Below are 15071 nucleotides of genomic sequence, written 5' to 3'. Positions count from 1 at the left end.
TTTGTGTGAATGAGCTGATATTGTAAAGATCTTTGGAACGACTTTGTCATAAAAGCTCTATTTAAATCTGTTCGTTTTCACATTTAACATTTAGTCTGAAATGGATCATTATATACAATGTGTGTGTGTGTGTGTGTGTGTGTGTGTGTGTGTTAGCGGCATATAATAACGGAATGTCTCACTGCATGTAAAGCTAGGGTTAAGAATGAATGAACCATTTGATTCCTTTTTTAGACAATCAACTTTTGCTTTTTAGAAAACGGAAATTGCATCTCAGGAAATGTGACTCGTAAATATAAAAATGAATAAAACACAAACAGAACAACATAACTTTCTACTTCTGCCAAGTCCAAACATCTTCTCAGATATCTATAACTACATAGATATCTTTATTTGAGGAACATTGAAGATCACTTGAACTAAAGTTTAGACTTGGTGACGTGACGTTTTCCATATCTTTAACTTTCATTCTACCAAGTCCAAATGAGGTTTGAGATAAATGTGATGTTCATTTTGAAAAAAAAAACATAGGATTGAAGAGCAGATATTTCTAACCAGTTTCCAGGTTAGAGATTAAATGTGTAAACAGTTTGCCATTGGTTTCCATCATCTACCACCCACCACTAAAAGTCATGTGATGTGTGATATCATCTAAGAAAGGTTTCTACTGTTCATGGGGAATGTTTTTTTAAATATAAATTAGCTGTGAATGGATTAAAAAAAAAAAATTGATTGCAAATCTGACTAAATAATCACATTTAATCACAACTTGTGAATTTCAATCACAAGTTACACTGAAATTACGTGTATTTATAAGTTACATTTGAGGCAGAATGTGTAAATTCATTTGTTTTCCCAAACAAAATCACTGAGAAATGTGTGTGGTCCATGCAGACTTTAAAGGTTTGTGCTATGTTAAACTTCAGTCTGTTATTACACAATATATTGGTTATTTTAAAGAAAACAAGATTGTACATTCAAATAAAGTGTGCAAAAAATCTAACCTATAATTTTGAAAAACCTTAGAACTAATTTGAACCTTAAACATTCAAACTATTGCACTTTTACATTCAGCTGCTGAGGCACAGCCGACTGTCCACATTACTACAGGTGGACTGAATCAATGCTAAATACTAAAGGTGATCTCAGTGAGATAGACTCAGAAACATTAGTAAAGGAACACTCCACAACAATGAGAGAGTTCTGTTAATGTGCTGCTTGTCTCTGTCCCTCAGTGTGTGAACATGTCTACTGCCTGCAACGAGATGTCTGAACATCACTTCCTGTGCTCCATCTGTCTGGAGGTGCTCAATGATCCAGTCACCACACCATGTGGACACAACTTCTGCAAAACATGCATAAGCACATGCTGGGATACCAGTACCACCAGCAAGTGTCCCGTGTGTAATCAGGTGTTCAGCACTAAACCTCAGCTGAAGGTCAATATTATGATGCGTGAGTTGGTTTCTCAGTTCAGACGTGAATCTGAGCGTAAAGCAGCAGCTCCAGGAGAAGTTCCCTGTGACGTCTGCACTGGAACCAAAGTAAAGGCCCTGAAGTCCTGCCTGGACTGTGTGTTTTCCTACTGTAAGACTCACCTGGAGCCGCATCTTACAGCATCAGGCCTGAGAAGACATCAGCTAGTGGAGCCTGTGAAGAACCTGGAAACTAGGATGTGTCCAAAGCACAGCAAACCTCTGGAGCTGTTCTGTCTGAGCGATCAGACACGTGTCTGCTTGATGTGTTCTATTTTGGAGCACAGGAGTTACCAGTTTGTCCCTCTGGGAGAAGATCTGTTTGAAGACACGAAAGTTTATCTTCAGCAGATGATCCAGAAGAGACAAGAAAAACTGAAGGAGATCAAAGAGTCAGTGAGGATCAGGAAGGACGCTGCAGACAGAGAGATAGCTGAAGGTGTGGAGATGTTCACTGCTCTGATGAAGCTTGTTCAAAGAGGCCTGAACGAGCTGATAGAGAAGATGGTGGAGCAACAGGAAGCAGAAGAGAGAGAGGCTGATAGTTTGATCAAAGAGCTGGAGGAGGAAATCTCTGAGCTGATGAAGAGAAGCTCTGAGGTGGAGCAGCTCTCCCACTCTGAAGACCACCTCCTCCAACACTTTTGCTCCCTGAAAGCTCCTCCAGCCATCAAGGACTGGACAGAGGTCATGGTCCGTCCATCATCATATGAAGGGACTGTGCTGAGAGCTGTGACTCAGCTGGAGGACACACTCAGTGACAAGATGATGAAGATGAAGATGTTAGCGATGAAGAGGCTGCAGCAGTTTGCAGTAGATGTGACTCTTGATCCTCTTACAGCTCATCCTAACCTCGTCCTGTCTGATGATGGAAAACAAGTTTGCCACAGTGATGTGAGGAAGAACCTTCCAGACAACAAAGAGAGATTTTCTCCTAGTGTTAATGTTTCAGGGAAGCAGAGTTTCGGTTCAGGCAGATTTTACTTTGAGGTTCAGGTTAAAAGAAAAACTAAGTGGGATTTAGGAGTGGTTAAAGAATCCATCAACAGGAAGGGATACGCCCCTCTGACTCCTAAGAATGGTTACTGGACTTTGATACTCAGAGATGGAAAGTTGTATAAAGCATGTGAAGATCCTTCAGTCATTCTTCATCTGAAGTGTGTTCCTGAGAAGGTGGGTGTGTTTGTGGACTATGAGGGGGGTGTGGTCTCCTTTTATGATGTTGATGCTGCAGCTCTGATTGACTCCTTCACTCACTGCTGCTTCACTCATAAACTACAGCCATTCTTTAGTCCCTGTTTAAACGATGGTGGTAAAAACTCAGCACCTCTGATCATCTGCCCTGTCAATCAAAGTGAATGATCAGTGTCATGATGAAGTCTCACCAACAATAGATTCAATGGTTCTCTGCAACCATTCACTTCTCCAGGTTGGTTACGCACTCCATCCAACCTAACATGTATGTTTCTCAATAGTGGGAGGAAACATTTTATTAAAGAAACTTCACATTTGGTGTTTGGATTGTGATGAAATAAAAGTGGATTTAAAAAAATATTATATAAAATTATTGATTTTACAATTTTATGTCACAAGTTTTATGATCCGTTGAAAGGTGTTAGTTGCTAGTAAAAGAGGAACATGATGATTTTTTTCTACAAAATGTAATAGAAAAAAAATGCTCAGGTTATCTAAGGAGTTTTTGTAAGTCCATCTGAGTTTAATTTATAATTGTGTTGAGTATAACTGTGGTACATTTTATTTCCAAGTGTTGTATGTGGGTTTAAATGTTATTTTTTGTCATATTACTTTTGAAACCTACATGTAAAAGAGGGTGATTGAACCTGAAAGAAGTATTCTATGTTTATCCAGGTTTACTTAATTTTAATTGAGTTTAACTGTTTTGTTTTTTATTTATTTCTCTCTGAGTTTTCACAAAGGTTGGTGACTTGTTCTTTAGATCAGTGGTTTTCAACCTTTTCATGCCGCGACCGCCAAAATAAAGGTTCCAGAAAGCGGGGACCCCCACTGTAGCAGAAGGTGGTTGAACACAGACATGAACTTTGAAAAATGTGTCATGTGGAGACAGGATCATCTATAAGGGGGAATAAAGGGGAGAGATTTTTGGAGTCCATCCATAAAGTCAGTAAAATGATGGTCCATTGTTCTATGAATCTGTGATAACCACATTTATAATATAATATAATATAATATAATATAATATAATATAATATAATATAATATTATAATATAATTATAATACAATACAATACAATACAATACAATACAATGTAATGTAATGTGATACAATATAATATAATACAATATAATATCAACTGTTATCCAGGAAGTTTACTATTATTATAGTCTTTGTTAACCAAAGGTTTCTCTGCATTTTAATACCTTTGTTAACCGGATTTCTCAGCAGTAATACATTGAAAAAACAAAGTATAATGCACCTCATCAACAACATATAAATTGATCAGCAACACAACTGTTTTATTTGTGCTGCAGTCCCAGTCACAACCACTTTGTTTTAACCTTAAAACGGGGATAAATGTAGGATAAATTCAATGTTTAAAGATTCACAGCATTGTGAATACCTTAAAACTTTAAGTACAACACATGAATGTAAAATATTTAATTAAGTCCGTTGTGCTGTTACTGACAGCTATGGCATTTAACTCCTCTCTCACATCAATGACTCTACAGACGTGTGTCTTTAAGCAGGTTTAAAGTGTAAAAGTACATACCGGCGATGCAACCTCGAAATATTTGCGGTCTCAAAAGACGGTTGAAACTGCGTGACGCCATCTTAACTTTCGCTTTTGTTAACACACATTTGAATAAAGTTTTATTCAAAGCAACAAGTGCACTAACGTCCTTTATCCACTAGAAGGCACTATAAACTAACTGAAATTTTAGATAGGGCAAAATACACATTTTAAACTAATAACTATGCTTATTATGCATAACAGAACACTCCCCGTCTGGCGTGATTAAATGCCACAAAATAAAGCATCTAAGAAGGGACTAAAACAACAACCTCTGAGATGGGCCTAGTATAAATTTTAGTACCCTCTGATTTAGCAACTTTAACGTCAACTGTACGGACTTTGCCATCTTTAGAAGGATACACTTGAGTTATGAGTCCAAGAGGCCATTGGTTTCTGGGTAGCTGAGTGTCCTTAAGTACAACTGTACTCCCTAGGCTGATGTTCAGTTCATCAGATTGCCACTTGTGGCGTGGCTGCAGTGTCGGAAGGAATTCTCTTTTCCACTTGTCCCAGAAGGTGTTTGACAAGTGCTGAACCTGCCGCCACTGATGCTTGTAGAGGTCTGACACCGAAAAGTCACCTGTTGGTGCTTGAAGTGGAGTTTCTTTCTGAGTGAGCAGGGTAGCGGGAGTCGGAATGAATGGGTCGCTAAATCGACCGATCATCCTTTCCCACGATCCACCAAAGTGAGAAGCATGTGGTGGATTAAAAGTCCATGTACATCCCTGTTCTTTTAAATAGGTTTGTACAGCTGTATTATCCAGGTTTGAGGGGATTTGGAGTTCTTTACATGCACTGACAAAGTTTGTGCCTCGGTTGGACCGAATGGTTTTGACAGGTCCTCTGATAGCTAGAAACCGTCTGAGTGCATTTATAAAACTGGATGTGTTGAGGGACTCAATCACTTCGATGTGCACTGCTCTTATACTTAAACATGTAAAAATAACAGCCCACCTTTTGTTTTGGATAACATGTCCCCTGGTTCTTTTCGTAGACACAAACCATGGACCAAACACATCTATGCCTATGTTTGTGAATGGAGGGTCTGTAGAGAGACGGTCTGGTGGGAGGTTAGACATTTTCTGTGTGCTAAGAGGAGCACGGAGTCTCCTGCAAGTTGTGCAATTGAAGATGACTGTACTCACTTTTCTTTTGCCCCCTACGATCCACCAACCTGCTGCACGAACAGCCCCTTCTGTGAACAGGCGACCTTGGTGTTGAGTTTCTTCGTGGTAGTGCCTTACAAGAAGTGCTGCAACATGATGACACGCAGGGATGATGAGAGGATTCTTGTTGTTTTGGTTCAGATTTGAGTTGGCAAAGCGACCACCTACTTGCAAGAGTCCATTTTCATCTAAGAAGGGGTCTAATTTTTTCAAAGTGCTGATTTTAGGAAGTTTCCCTTGTCTTTGCACACACTTGATCTCATCTGCGTACACATCCTGTTGCAGTGCACAAATTATAGCGTCTTGTGCTTGATTAAACTCTGCTACTGTGAGTCCTGTTTCACAGTAATGCCAACCTTTACATTGTTTGGGTTTGCGTGAACTGAAGCTGTGGATGATATGCAGTAAACGGGCAAGTGCACGAGTGAGGGATTTCCAAGTTGGAAACTTTGTAAATCTCTGAGAGCCAAGTTGTTTGGATCAGGTAGTGGTTTTGAGTGTGGATACCTGTGGTCTGACTTCTGCGTCGGCGCTGGGCTCAACAAGGTTATATATGTCAGTGGATAGATTTTGATTCTGAAACAGAATGTCTGGGCCAGTGAACCAGTTAGTTAGGGGCAGCTGATAAGCAGGGACAGAACGTGTAGCGTGATCTGCGGGGTTCTGACTGCTGGCTATGTATTTCCACTGGCTGGGCTGAGAGGACTTACGGATTCTGTTTACACGGTTGCTAACATAGACATAAAATCTACGTGTCTCGTTATAGATATAACCTAGAGCAACTTTGCTGTCCGTATAGAATGTGGCGTCGTCTAGTTCAATGTCTAGTTCGTCTGAGATTAGATCTGCAAGCTCTACTGCTAACACAGCAGCGCTAAGTTCTAACCTTGGTATGGTCTGATCAGGGCGTGGAGCTAACTTTGCCTTACCCATCACAAAGCCAACTTGACAGTTTCCTACTGTGTCTGTAACTCTAAGATAGGCTGCTGCTGCTATGGCTTTAGTGGATGCGTCAGAGAAAACGCACAGCTCTTTCTTGGTAGCAGCAGAAGGCGAGATGTCTGTGTACACCCTGGGAATTGACAGCTTTGACAGTTCTTTGAGTGAGTCTCTCCAGAGTGTCCAAGTTTCTTCCATTTCTAGGGGCAAGGGAGCATCCCAGTCCCCATTCTCAACTGTGAGTTCGCGCAGAATAGACTTTCCCTGTATAGTGACTGGCGCGACAAAGCCTAGTGGATCATAAAGGCTGTTTATTGTTGATAGAATGCCTCGCCTAGTGAAGGGTTTAGTCTCATCTAATGTCTTAAAGGTGAAGCAATCTTCTTTAACGTCCCAAAGAAGACCAAGACTACGTTGCATCGGAACAGAATCCGTTTCAAAGTCCAAATCTTTTAAGTCTTTTGCATGGTCTTGGGAGGGGAAAGCTTCTAACACTTCCTTTTTGTTGGCTGCGATTTTGTGTAGTCGCAGTTTTGATTTTGAAAGTGTGTCTCGGGTTCTTTGTAAAAGAGACACAGCTTGGTCAACAGTGGGCAGGGATTTCAGTCCGTCATCCACATAGAAGTCACGTGTGACAAACTGTTCAACATCTGGATCACACTCACAGCGTAGGACGGACTGATGCAAGCCATATATAGCAACTGCCGGAGAAGGGCAGTTCCCGAATACGTGAACAGTCATTCTGTACTCAATAATTTCTTTGGAAATATCATTGTCACGGAACCACAAGAAGCGCAAATAGTTCCTGTCTTCAGCTCTGACGTTAAAACAATAAAACATTTGTTCGATGTCTGCAGTAAATGCAACTGCTTCTTTCCTGAAACGGATGAGGACTCCGAGAAGTGAGTTGTTAAGGTCTGGTCCAGTTAACAACACGTTGTTTAGTGAAACGCCTTCATGCTTGGCGCTGCTGTCAAAAACCACTCTAATCTGCTGAGGTTTCCGCGGGTGGTAAACACCAAACAGTGGCAAATACCAACATTCCTCTCTGCCTTTTAAAGGAGGAGCTATTTCTGCATGACCATTTTTGAATATTTTGTCCATGAAGCTTATGAAATGTTCCTTCATTTCCTCTTTTCTTTGAAAGCTGCGGACAAGTGACATGAGGCGATTCAGTGCTTGTGGCCTGTTATTTGGTAGTTTTTGACGCTGTGTTTTGAACGGCAAAGGAGCTGTCCAATCACCATCTTTGTCCTTGGTTAGTCCTCCCTCCATTATTTTCAGAAATGTATTGTCTTGAATAGAGGGTGAGATGTAATTGTCAAGTCTGGTTTGTTTGAACACATTACATCCTAAGTGGTCTGGTTCACAAGTGGAGCTGTCATGGAGCTGAGTGTTGAAGTTGTAAGGAATTTGTATGTCACAATGTTTTTCTTTTACATTGAATACATTTGGACACGGCTCAAACATTGTGGGGCGGCCTTTCTCTGTTGCGTTAGTGAAGAGAGTTTTTACTGCCAAAGTTTTGTGGACGTCACCTAAACACACGTTTCCTACTATGACCCACCCTAAGTCCAATTTTTGCGCATAGGGTGCATTGTGAGGGCCACTTATCTGCTTGCGGACTTTGTGTACTCTTACAATGTCCCGTCCAAGGAGCATAAGTATTTGTGCGTTAGAGTCCAGGTCAGGGATGAGATGAGCAACTGACTTCAGGTGCCTGTGATGCAGAGCTGCACTTGGAGTTGGAATCTCATCTCTCTCGTTTGGAATATTTTTACATTCAATGAGGCTTGGCAGTGGGATTTGGAGTGTGCCATCTAAAGATTCCACTACATAACCAGTAGCTCTCCTACCCATAGTCTCTTTAACACCTGCGCATGTTCTGAGCGAATAGGGAGAACTAGGACCGCAGTCGTGAAACATTTCAAAAAATTCTGGACGAACTAATGATCTGTTACTCTGTTCATCATGAATAGCATAGAGTTTTCATGCTTTGTCCGGTGAGCATGCAGGGTAAACTTTCACAAGACAAATTTTAGAGCATGATCTACCTGCCTCGTGTTCACCACAAACCTGAGTGCATTTTGATGTGATCTCATCCGGCTGTGTGTTGTCTGGCTCCCCGCCGTGCTCTGCTGCCGGTTCAACTTTTGGCTCTTGTTCTGTCTGCCATGGGGCTGGGCCAGGATGAAGTGCAGCACAATGTTTTTCATTGCCACACTCAGAACACTGGAGTTTGACTTTGCAGTCCTTTGCAATATGTTTGGATGAGCCACAGCATTTGAAATAGATATTGTTTTCTTTTAGAAACATTTTCCTCTCATCAAGTGATTTCATACGAAAAGTTCTGCATTTTGTTAACGGATGAGGTTTTTTGTGAAGTGGGCAAAGTTTCACACTGTCTGCTCTCTTGTTTGCGTACGCTTGTTCGTTGGAGCCTGGATCAATGTCTGTTTTGTGCACTGATATTTCGCTTTGTCTGTTTGCTCTCCATGGAGGTTTGTCTGGTTTGGTGATTGTGTCAGGATGTAAGTTGAACTGAAAGCTAGCGTCGTTCCTTGCGCTAGCCTCTTGTGCGACAAAGTTAGCAAAAATGCTAAATGGTGGATATGTGACATTATTATGACGTTTGTATTTTGTTCCGACTGTTATCCATTTTTCCTGTAAGCTAAATGGAAGCTTTTGGACAATAGGATTTACACCTCTAGCTGTGTCTAGAAATGCGAGGCCCGGCAGGTCTCCATCGGCTTTAGCGCACTGCATTTCCATCAGTAAGTCACTAAACTTTCTCAATTTGATATAGTCTTTGGATGTGATTTTTGGAAATGAGTCTACTCTTTTGAAGAGAGCATCCTCAATCACCTCAGCTGAGCCGTAACATTGTTCAAGTCTATTCCATATCATTTCTAGACCTGCTGCAGGTTTATTTATGTGTATGGCTCTGATTTGCTCAGCGTGCTCAGCAGACTCTTTGCCAAGCCATTTTAACATTAAGTCCATTTCTTTGCTAGCTGTCAAGTCTAGCCCTTTAGTTGCATTGTAAAAGGAGCGTTTCCATGCTCTGAAGTTTTGGGGTTTATCATTAAACTGAAGAAGTCCAGTTGCCACTATTTCCCTGTGAGCAAAGTACCTGATAAAGTCACTTACATTGTTGTCTTTATGCTCTTTGTAAGGAATGTAATGTGCAGATGGTGACACCTTGTGGGACAACCCGGTAGTGTCAGGTTTGCCAGGATGAGAGAAGGCGCTAGCTTGGACATGCTGGGAAAGGTTGGCATTTTGATGAAAAACATGTGGAATGAAATATTGGTTGTTATTTACTTCACTGGGATGTAATACTTCATCTCTTGTGTGCTCCTGTTTAAGCTGTATGTATTGTTATTGTTTAGTATTGGCTCTGATGGGTGGCTTTCAGCATTAACTGCAAATCCAGCTTGGTCAATAACATACTGTTTTGTGCGTTCAGATGTTTCAGAAGGGGTCAGATCACTTTGTGTATCTAATTGTGAGGCGACAGCTGCTTCTAATGCCTCTGCTTCTGCTATAGCTGAAGCTAAATCTTTTTCCTGCTGTAATAGCTCAATAGATGCTTCAAGTTTAGCTTTTTCTAATTTCAAACTCACTTCTTTTTCTGCAAAGGTGAAACGGGCTTTTGCGACCTCAGCTTTTGCCCTTGCCTTGGCTGCTGCAGAACCTGTGGACCCAGCCTCTGATCGGGTCTTGTGGGTTGCTGTCCTTTTGCTTGTTGCTTTGGAGGATGTAGTCTTGCTGGAGGTAGCTTTGACAGACAGCACGTTGGTTGATGTGCGGTCTGATGCTGAAGACTCTTCTGGTTGAGCAGTGTCGGCCATAGCTGCGTTGACTAGGTGACGACTGCTGAATCACTGCTGTATGCCGTGCTGCTTGAGGCGTAGTAGTGGTCAGCGTAGATTCACTCTAGTCGCAGGGGAATGACCGCAGGATCTCTAAACGTGGATGCCGCCGTTTCACTGTGCTGTTACTGACAGCTATGGCATTTAACTCCTCTCTCACATCAATGACTCTACAGACGTGTGTCTTTAAGCAGGTTTAATGATGTTCGAAAAGGTGAAACTAAAAGGATAAACAATGTATAATTACCATATGCTTACAATAATAAACAAAATACACAACACAGTAAATAATATGACATGTAACAAGTCCACTAATTAACACATGGAAAGCGAGCTGACGCCATTTTTTGGACTGACATAGTTCAAGTGAAATTAACAACACAATTGGCGTTACTACAACATATTTTACTGTATTTTACAAATAATAAGAAACATAAACTTGTAACACAAGTATAAAAGTACATACCGGCGATGCAACCTCGAAATATTTGCGGTCTCAAAAGACGGTTGAAACTGCGTGACGCCATCTTAACTTTCGCTTTTGTTAACACACATTTGAATAAAGTTTTATTCAAAGCAACAAGTGCACTAACGTCCTTTATCCACTAGAAGGCACTATAAACTAACTGAAATTATAGATAAGGCAAAATACACATTTTAAACTAATAACTATGCTTATTATGCATAACAGAACATCCGTTTTATGATAACTGTGTTACATTTAGGTATAGTATCTTTATATATATATATATATATATATATATATATATATACTAAACTCCTCCTCACCCTCCATGGGCGGTCTCTTTTTTCCTCCAAGCTCGGGTCCTCTACCAGAGGCCTGGGAGCTTGAGGGTTCTGCACAGTATCTTTGCTGTTCCTAGAACTGCACTTTTCTGGACTGAGATGTCTGATGTATTTCCTGGGATCTGCTGGAGCCACTCCTCCAGTCTGGGGGTCACTGCCCCGAGTGCCCCAATGACCACGGGCACCACTGATGCCTTCACCCTCCAGGTTTTCTCCAACTCTTCTCTGAGCCCCTGGTATTTCTCTAGTTTCTCGTGTTCCTTTTTCCTGATGTTGAAGTCGCTTGGTATTGCTATGTCGACCACAACGGCTTTCCTCTGCTCTTTGTCCACCACCACAATGTCTGGTTGGTTCGCCATTACCATTCTGTCCATCTGTATCTGGAAGTCCCACAGGATCTTGGCTCGGTCATTTTCTACCACCTTTGGAGGTGTTTCCCACTTTGACCTTGGGGTTTCCAGCCCATACTCTGCACAGATTTTCCTGTACACTATGCCAGCCACTTGGTTATGGCGCTCCATGGAAGCTTTCCCTGCCAACATCTTACACCCTGCAGTTATGTGCTGGATTGTCTCATTGGCCTCTTTGTACAGTCTACACCTGGGGTCTTGTCTGGTGTGATAGATCTGGGCCTCTATTGCTCTGGTGCTCAAGGCCTGCTCCTGTGCAGCCATGATGAGTGCCTCTGTGCTGTCCTTTAGTCCGGCTCTGTCTAGCCATTGGTAGGATTTCTTGATGTCCGCCACTTCAGTTATGTTTCGGTGGTACATCCCGTGTAGGGGCTTGTCCTCCCATGACGGAACCTCCAGTACCTCATCTTCTGTTCCCCATTGTCTGAGACATTCACTGAGCACGTCATCTGTTGGAGCCTTGTTCTTAACATCTGTGGTCTGTATCTCATCCTTTGGCCATCTTATTATTCCTGCAGGGTATCTGATTACTGGCAGGGCGTAGCTGTTTATTGCCTGGGACTTGTTCTTGCCATTGAGCTGGCTTCTTAGGACCTGCCGTACTCGTTGGAGGTATTTGGCCGTAGTCGCTTTCCTTGTCACCTCTTCGAGGTTGCCATTTGCTTGTGGGATTCCGCGGTACTTGTAACTGTCCTCAATGTCTGCTATTGTTCCTTCTGGGAGTGAGACCCCTTCTGTGTGGACTGCCTTCCCTCTCTTAGTCACCATCCGACCACACTTCTCTAGTCCGAATGACATCCCGATGTCTGCACTGTAGGTCCGGGTGGTATGGATCAGTGAGTCGATGTCTCGCTCATTCTTAGCGTACAACTTGATGTCATCCATGTAGAGGAGGTGACTGATGGTGGCCCCATTCCTGAGTCGGCATCCATAGCCAGTCTTGTTGATTATTTGGCTGATGGGGTTCAGACCTATGCAGAACAGCAGTGGGGACAGGGTGTCTCCTTGGAATATGCCACATTTGATGGAGACTTGTGCAAGTGGCTTGCCATTGGCTTCAAGGGTGGTTTTCCACAGCCTCATCGAGTTTGCAATGAAGGCTCTTATAGTCCTGTTGATGTTGTATAGCTCCAGGCATTCAATGATCCAAGTATGTGGCATTGGGTCGTAGGCCTTCTTGCAATCAATCCAGGCAGTGCTCAGGTCTCGAGCGACTGTTCTGTCTACCAGGAGCTGGTGTTTGGCACCTCTGGTATCTTTACCGATTCCCTTCTGAGCTGTGCTCATGTATTGATCCATGTGCCCGCTTATCTTAGCCGCTATGGTGGCAGACATGAGCTTCCACGTTGTGGAGAGGCAGGTTATTGGGCGATAGTTGGATGGGACTGTACCCTTTGAGGGTACAGGATTGTGCGCCCTTCGGTTAACCATTCAGGGTGGTTCCCATCTCTCAGCAGCTGGTTCATTTGTGCTGCCAAGCGCTCATGGAGTGCCGTGAGTTTCTTAAGCCAGTAAGCGTGTATCATGTCAGCGCCTGGTGCTGTCCAGTTTTTCTCACCTGAGGCTCTTTCTTGGACGTCTGCCACTGTGATGGAAACTGGATTCTGTTCAGGGAGGTTGCTGTGGTCTTCTCTCAGAGCCACCAGCCACTGTGCATCACTGTTGTGTGCTGCCTCCTTCTCCCATATGCCTTTCCAGTACTGTTCAGTCTCCAGCCTTGGTGGGTCTGCTCTGTTATTGTTACCCTGCCACTGAGCGTACACTTTCGCTGGTTGGGTTGCGAACAGATGATTTACTCGTCTGGCTTCGTTGTCTCTCGTGTATCTCTTTAGGCGGCTGGCCAAGGCTTGGAGCCTTTGTTTGGCAGTTTCCAATGCTTCAGGTATGGGCTGTACCTTTTGGGTACTTGCTTTTTCATTGCACCTTTCAAGGCCTCTGTCAATTGACTCACTTCTCTCCGTGCTGCCTTGATGTTAGCCTCAAGCCTTCTTTTCCATGGTGGGTATTTCATCTCATGGTTGCTCTTAAGATAGCCAAGCGTCTCTAGGATCACTGCTGCTGTGGAGTATATCAGCTCATTGGATTCAGTGATAATTGATGTAGGAATTGCTCTCAGAGCTGCATTCGCATCTTCTAGGAGACTTTCTGACGGTACTTCTCTTAGCCTCTGTAATTGGCTTCAGGGTTGCCTGCTGGACATTCACGCTGCCTTGTTCAATGTGATTGCACTTATTGGGGCTTTGTACCCAATCTTCATTGGGGGGCTGGTGTTAACTCCCCTCTGACCTGGTGTCCTGGCTCCCCGTTGCTGGAGCATTGGTGTTGTACATCGTCAATCTCAAGTTGTGATAGCAGTTGCCGTTTGTGGATGTTGGAACACTAGTTGTTTCGCCGTGAGTTTGGACTGTGGGTTTCGAAGTAACCATTTCTCCCACATCCTCTGCATGTAGCCCCTCTGACTAGAGTAGTAGCATTCCATCAGAGCCCTGTTCTCGCATCTCGCCCATTTCAGCATTGTTCCAGTAGCCCATTTTACATCGAGGTGCTCTGGTTCCCCAGCACCTGAAGCAGACCTTGTTTGGCCGGGTGACGTCTGAGCCGGCATGTCATTTATTTCATTGTCTCTCATCATTGTATGAGGTAGGCAGTAGCGTGAAGGGTCTTGCCGTTGGGGAAATGGGCTGCCAGTGTGGGTCAAAACGTTTAAGACGTGGTTTTTAGTGTTGTGTTCAAGACCACACTATCCGAGACCAAGACTTGCCCGAGACCAGAATGCACCGAGACCAAGAGAAGACCAAGACTTCCAGGAGCCGAGACCGAGTCAAGACCAAGACCGAGATAAGCCGAGACCAAGACCATAAACATTTTTTTTTTTCAATTTAAAAAAAAATAAATAAATAAATAAAATTATGACAAGGTTCAACAGTTAAATAACATTCTCTCTGTAATTTTAGTTTATTTGAAATACATTTGACAGACAAAAAAGGTGCCTGCAAAAAATTAACTAAAATAGTAAAACTACTACTGCTACTGATAAATTCACAATTATTCTACATATTTGAAAACAAGATTATTACGTCAGTGTTTAAAGTGTTTAAAAGTATTTCTACCAAGAAATAATGATTCTTGATTCTGATTTTTTGAGTTGTGCAGGTCAACAGGTCACAGATTTCACAAGATAATTTTTCAGTTTGAAAAAGCCTTTACACAGGTTATTTTTATTAATTCACTTAGTTGATATAGTTTAATTTGGTTGCTGTAATGTAACTAGGATATTCAATTAACAAAGGTTTCCAGCTGTAACTGTAAAAGTGAAACTTTTTGAAATAAAACTACAAACAAGTTGTCATCAGTGTAAAAAACATAGAGCTACAGGTAGATGTGAAACTAAATAAAACAAACTCAAACCCTGGAACAGTCATGTGACAAATCAATCAATAGTTCTTGTTGAGAATGATTATTATTATTATTCTGAATACAGTGGAAACAGAAACTATAAAAAAATTGTTATATTATGAACCTGTTTATATTGTAGGGAACATATTATATACATAAATGTAATTGGAGTCTAAATACACAAAAAAACACCACTAATATAAGACCTCTTTACAGTTATTTGAGTCCA

General features: G+C 42.2%; 1 protein-coding gene across 1 annotated transcript; it reads left to right on the top strand.

The window, feature by feature from the left end:
- Window positions 1-2217: 2217 nt before the first annotated feature.
- Window positions 2218-2926, top strand: LOC114471113 (E3 ubiquitin-protein ligase TRIM21-like). Its single transcript, XM_028459699.1, has one exon. The coding sequence runs from the start codon at window positions 2241-2243 to the stop codon at window positions 2835-2837; it is 597 nt and encodes a 198-aa protein (XP_028315500.1). The 5' UTR covers window positions 2218-2240; the 3' UTR covers window positions 2838-2926.
- The last annotated feature ends 12145 nt before the right edge of the window (window positions 2927-15071 follow it).

This window comes from Gouania willdenowi, chromosome 10 (genome assembly GCF_900634775.1).
Source record: "Gouania willdenowi chromosome 10, fGouWil2.1, whole genome shotgun sequence".
Lineage (NCBI taxonomy): Eukaryota > Metazoa > Chordata > Actinopteri > Blenniiformes > Gobiesocidae > Gouania > Gouania willdenowi.
The sequence above is the reverse complement of the archived record's forward strand: the minus strand, read 5'-3'. Positions and strand labels throughout refer to the sequence as shown.

What these genes read in the sequence shown, in the direction of transcription:
- LOC114471113 (XM_028459699.1), top strand. Translation starts at nt 2,241, where the DNA reads ATGATGAAGATGAAGATGTTAGCGATGAAGAGGCTGCAGCAGTTTGCA.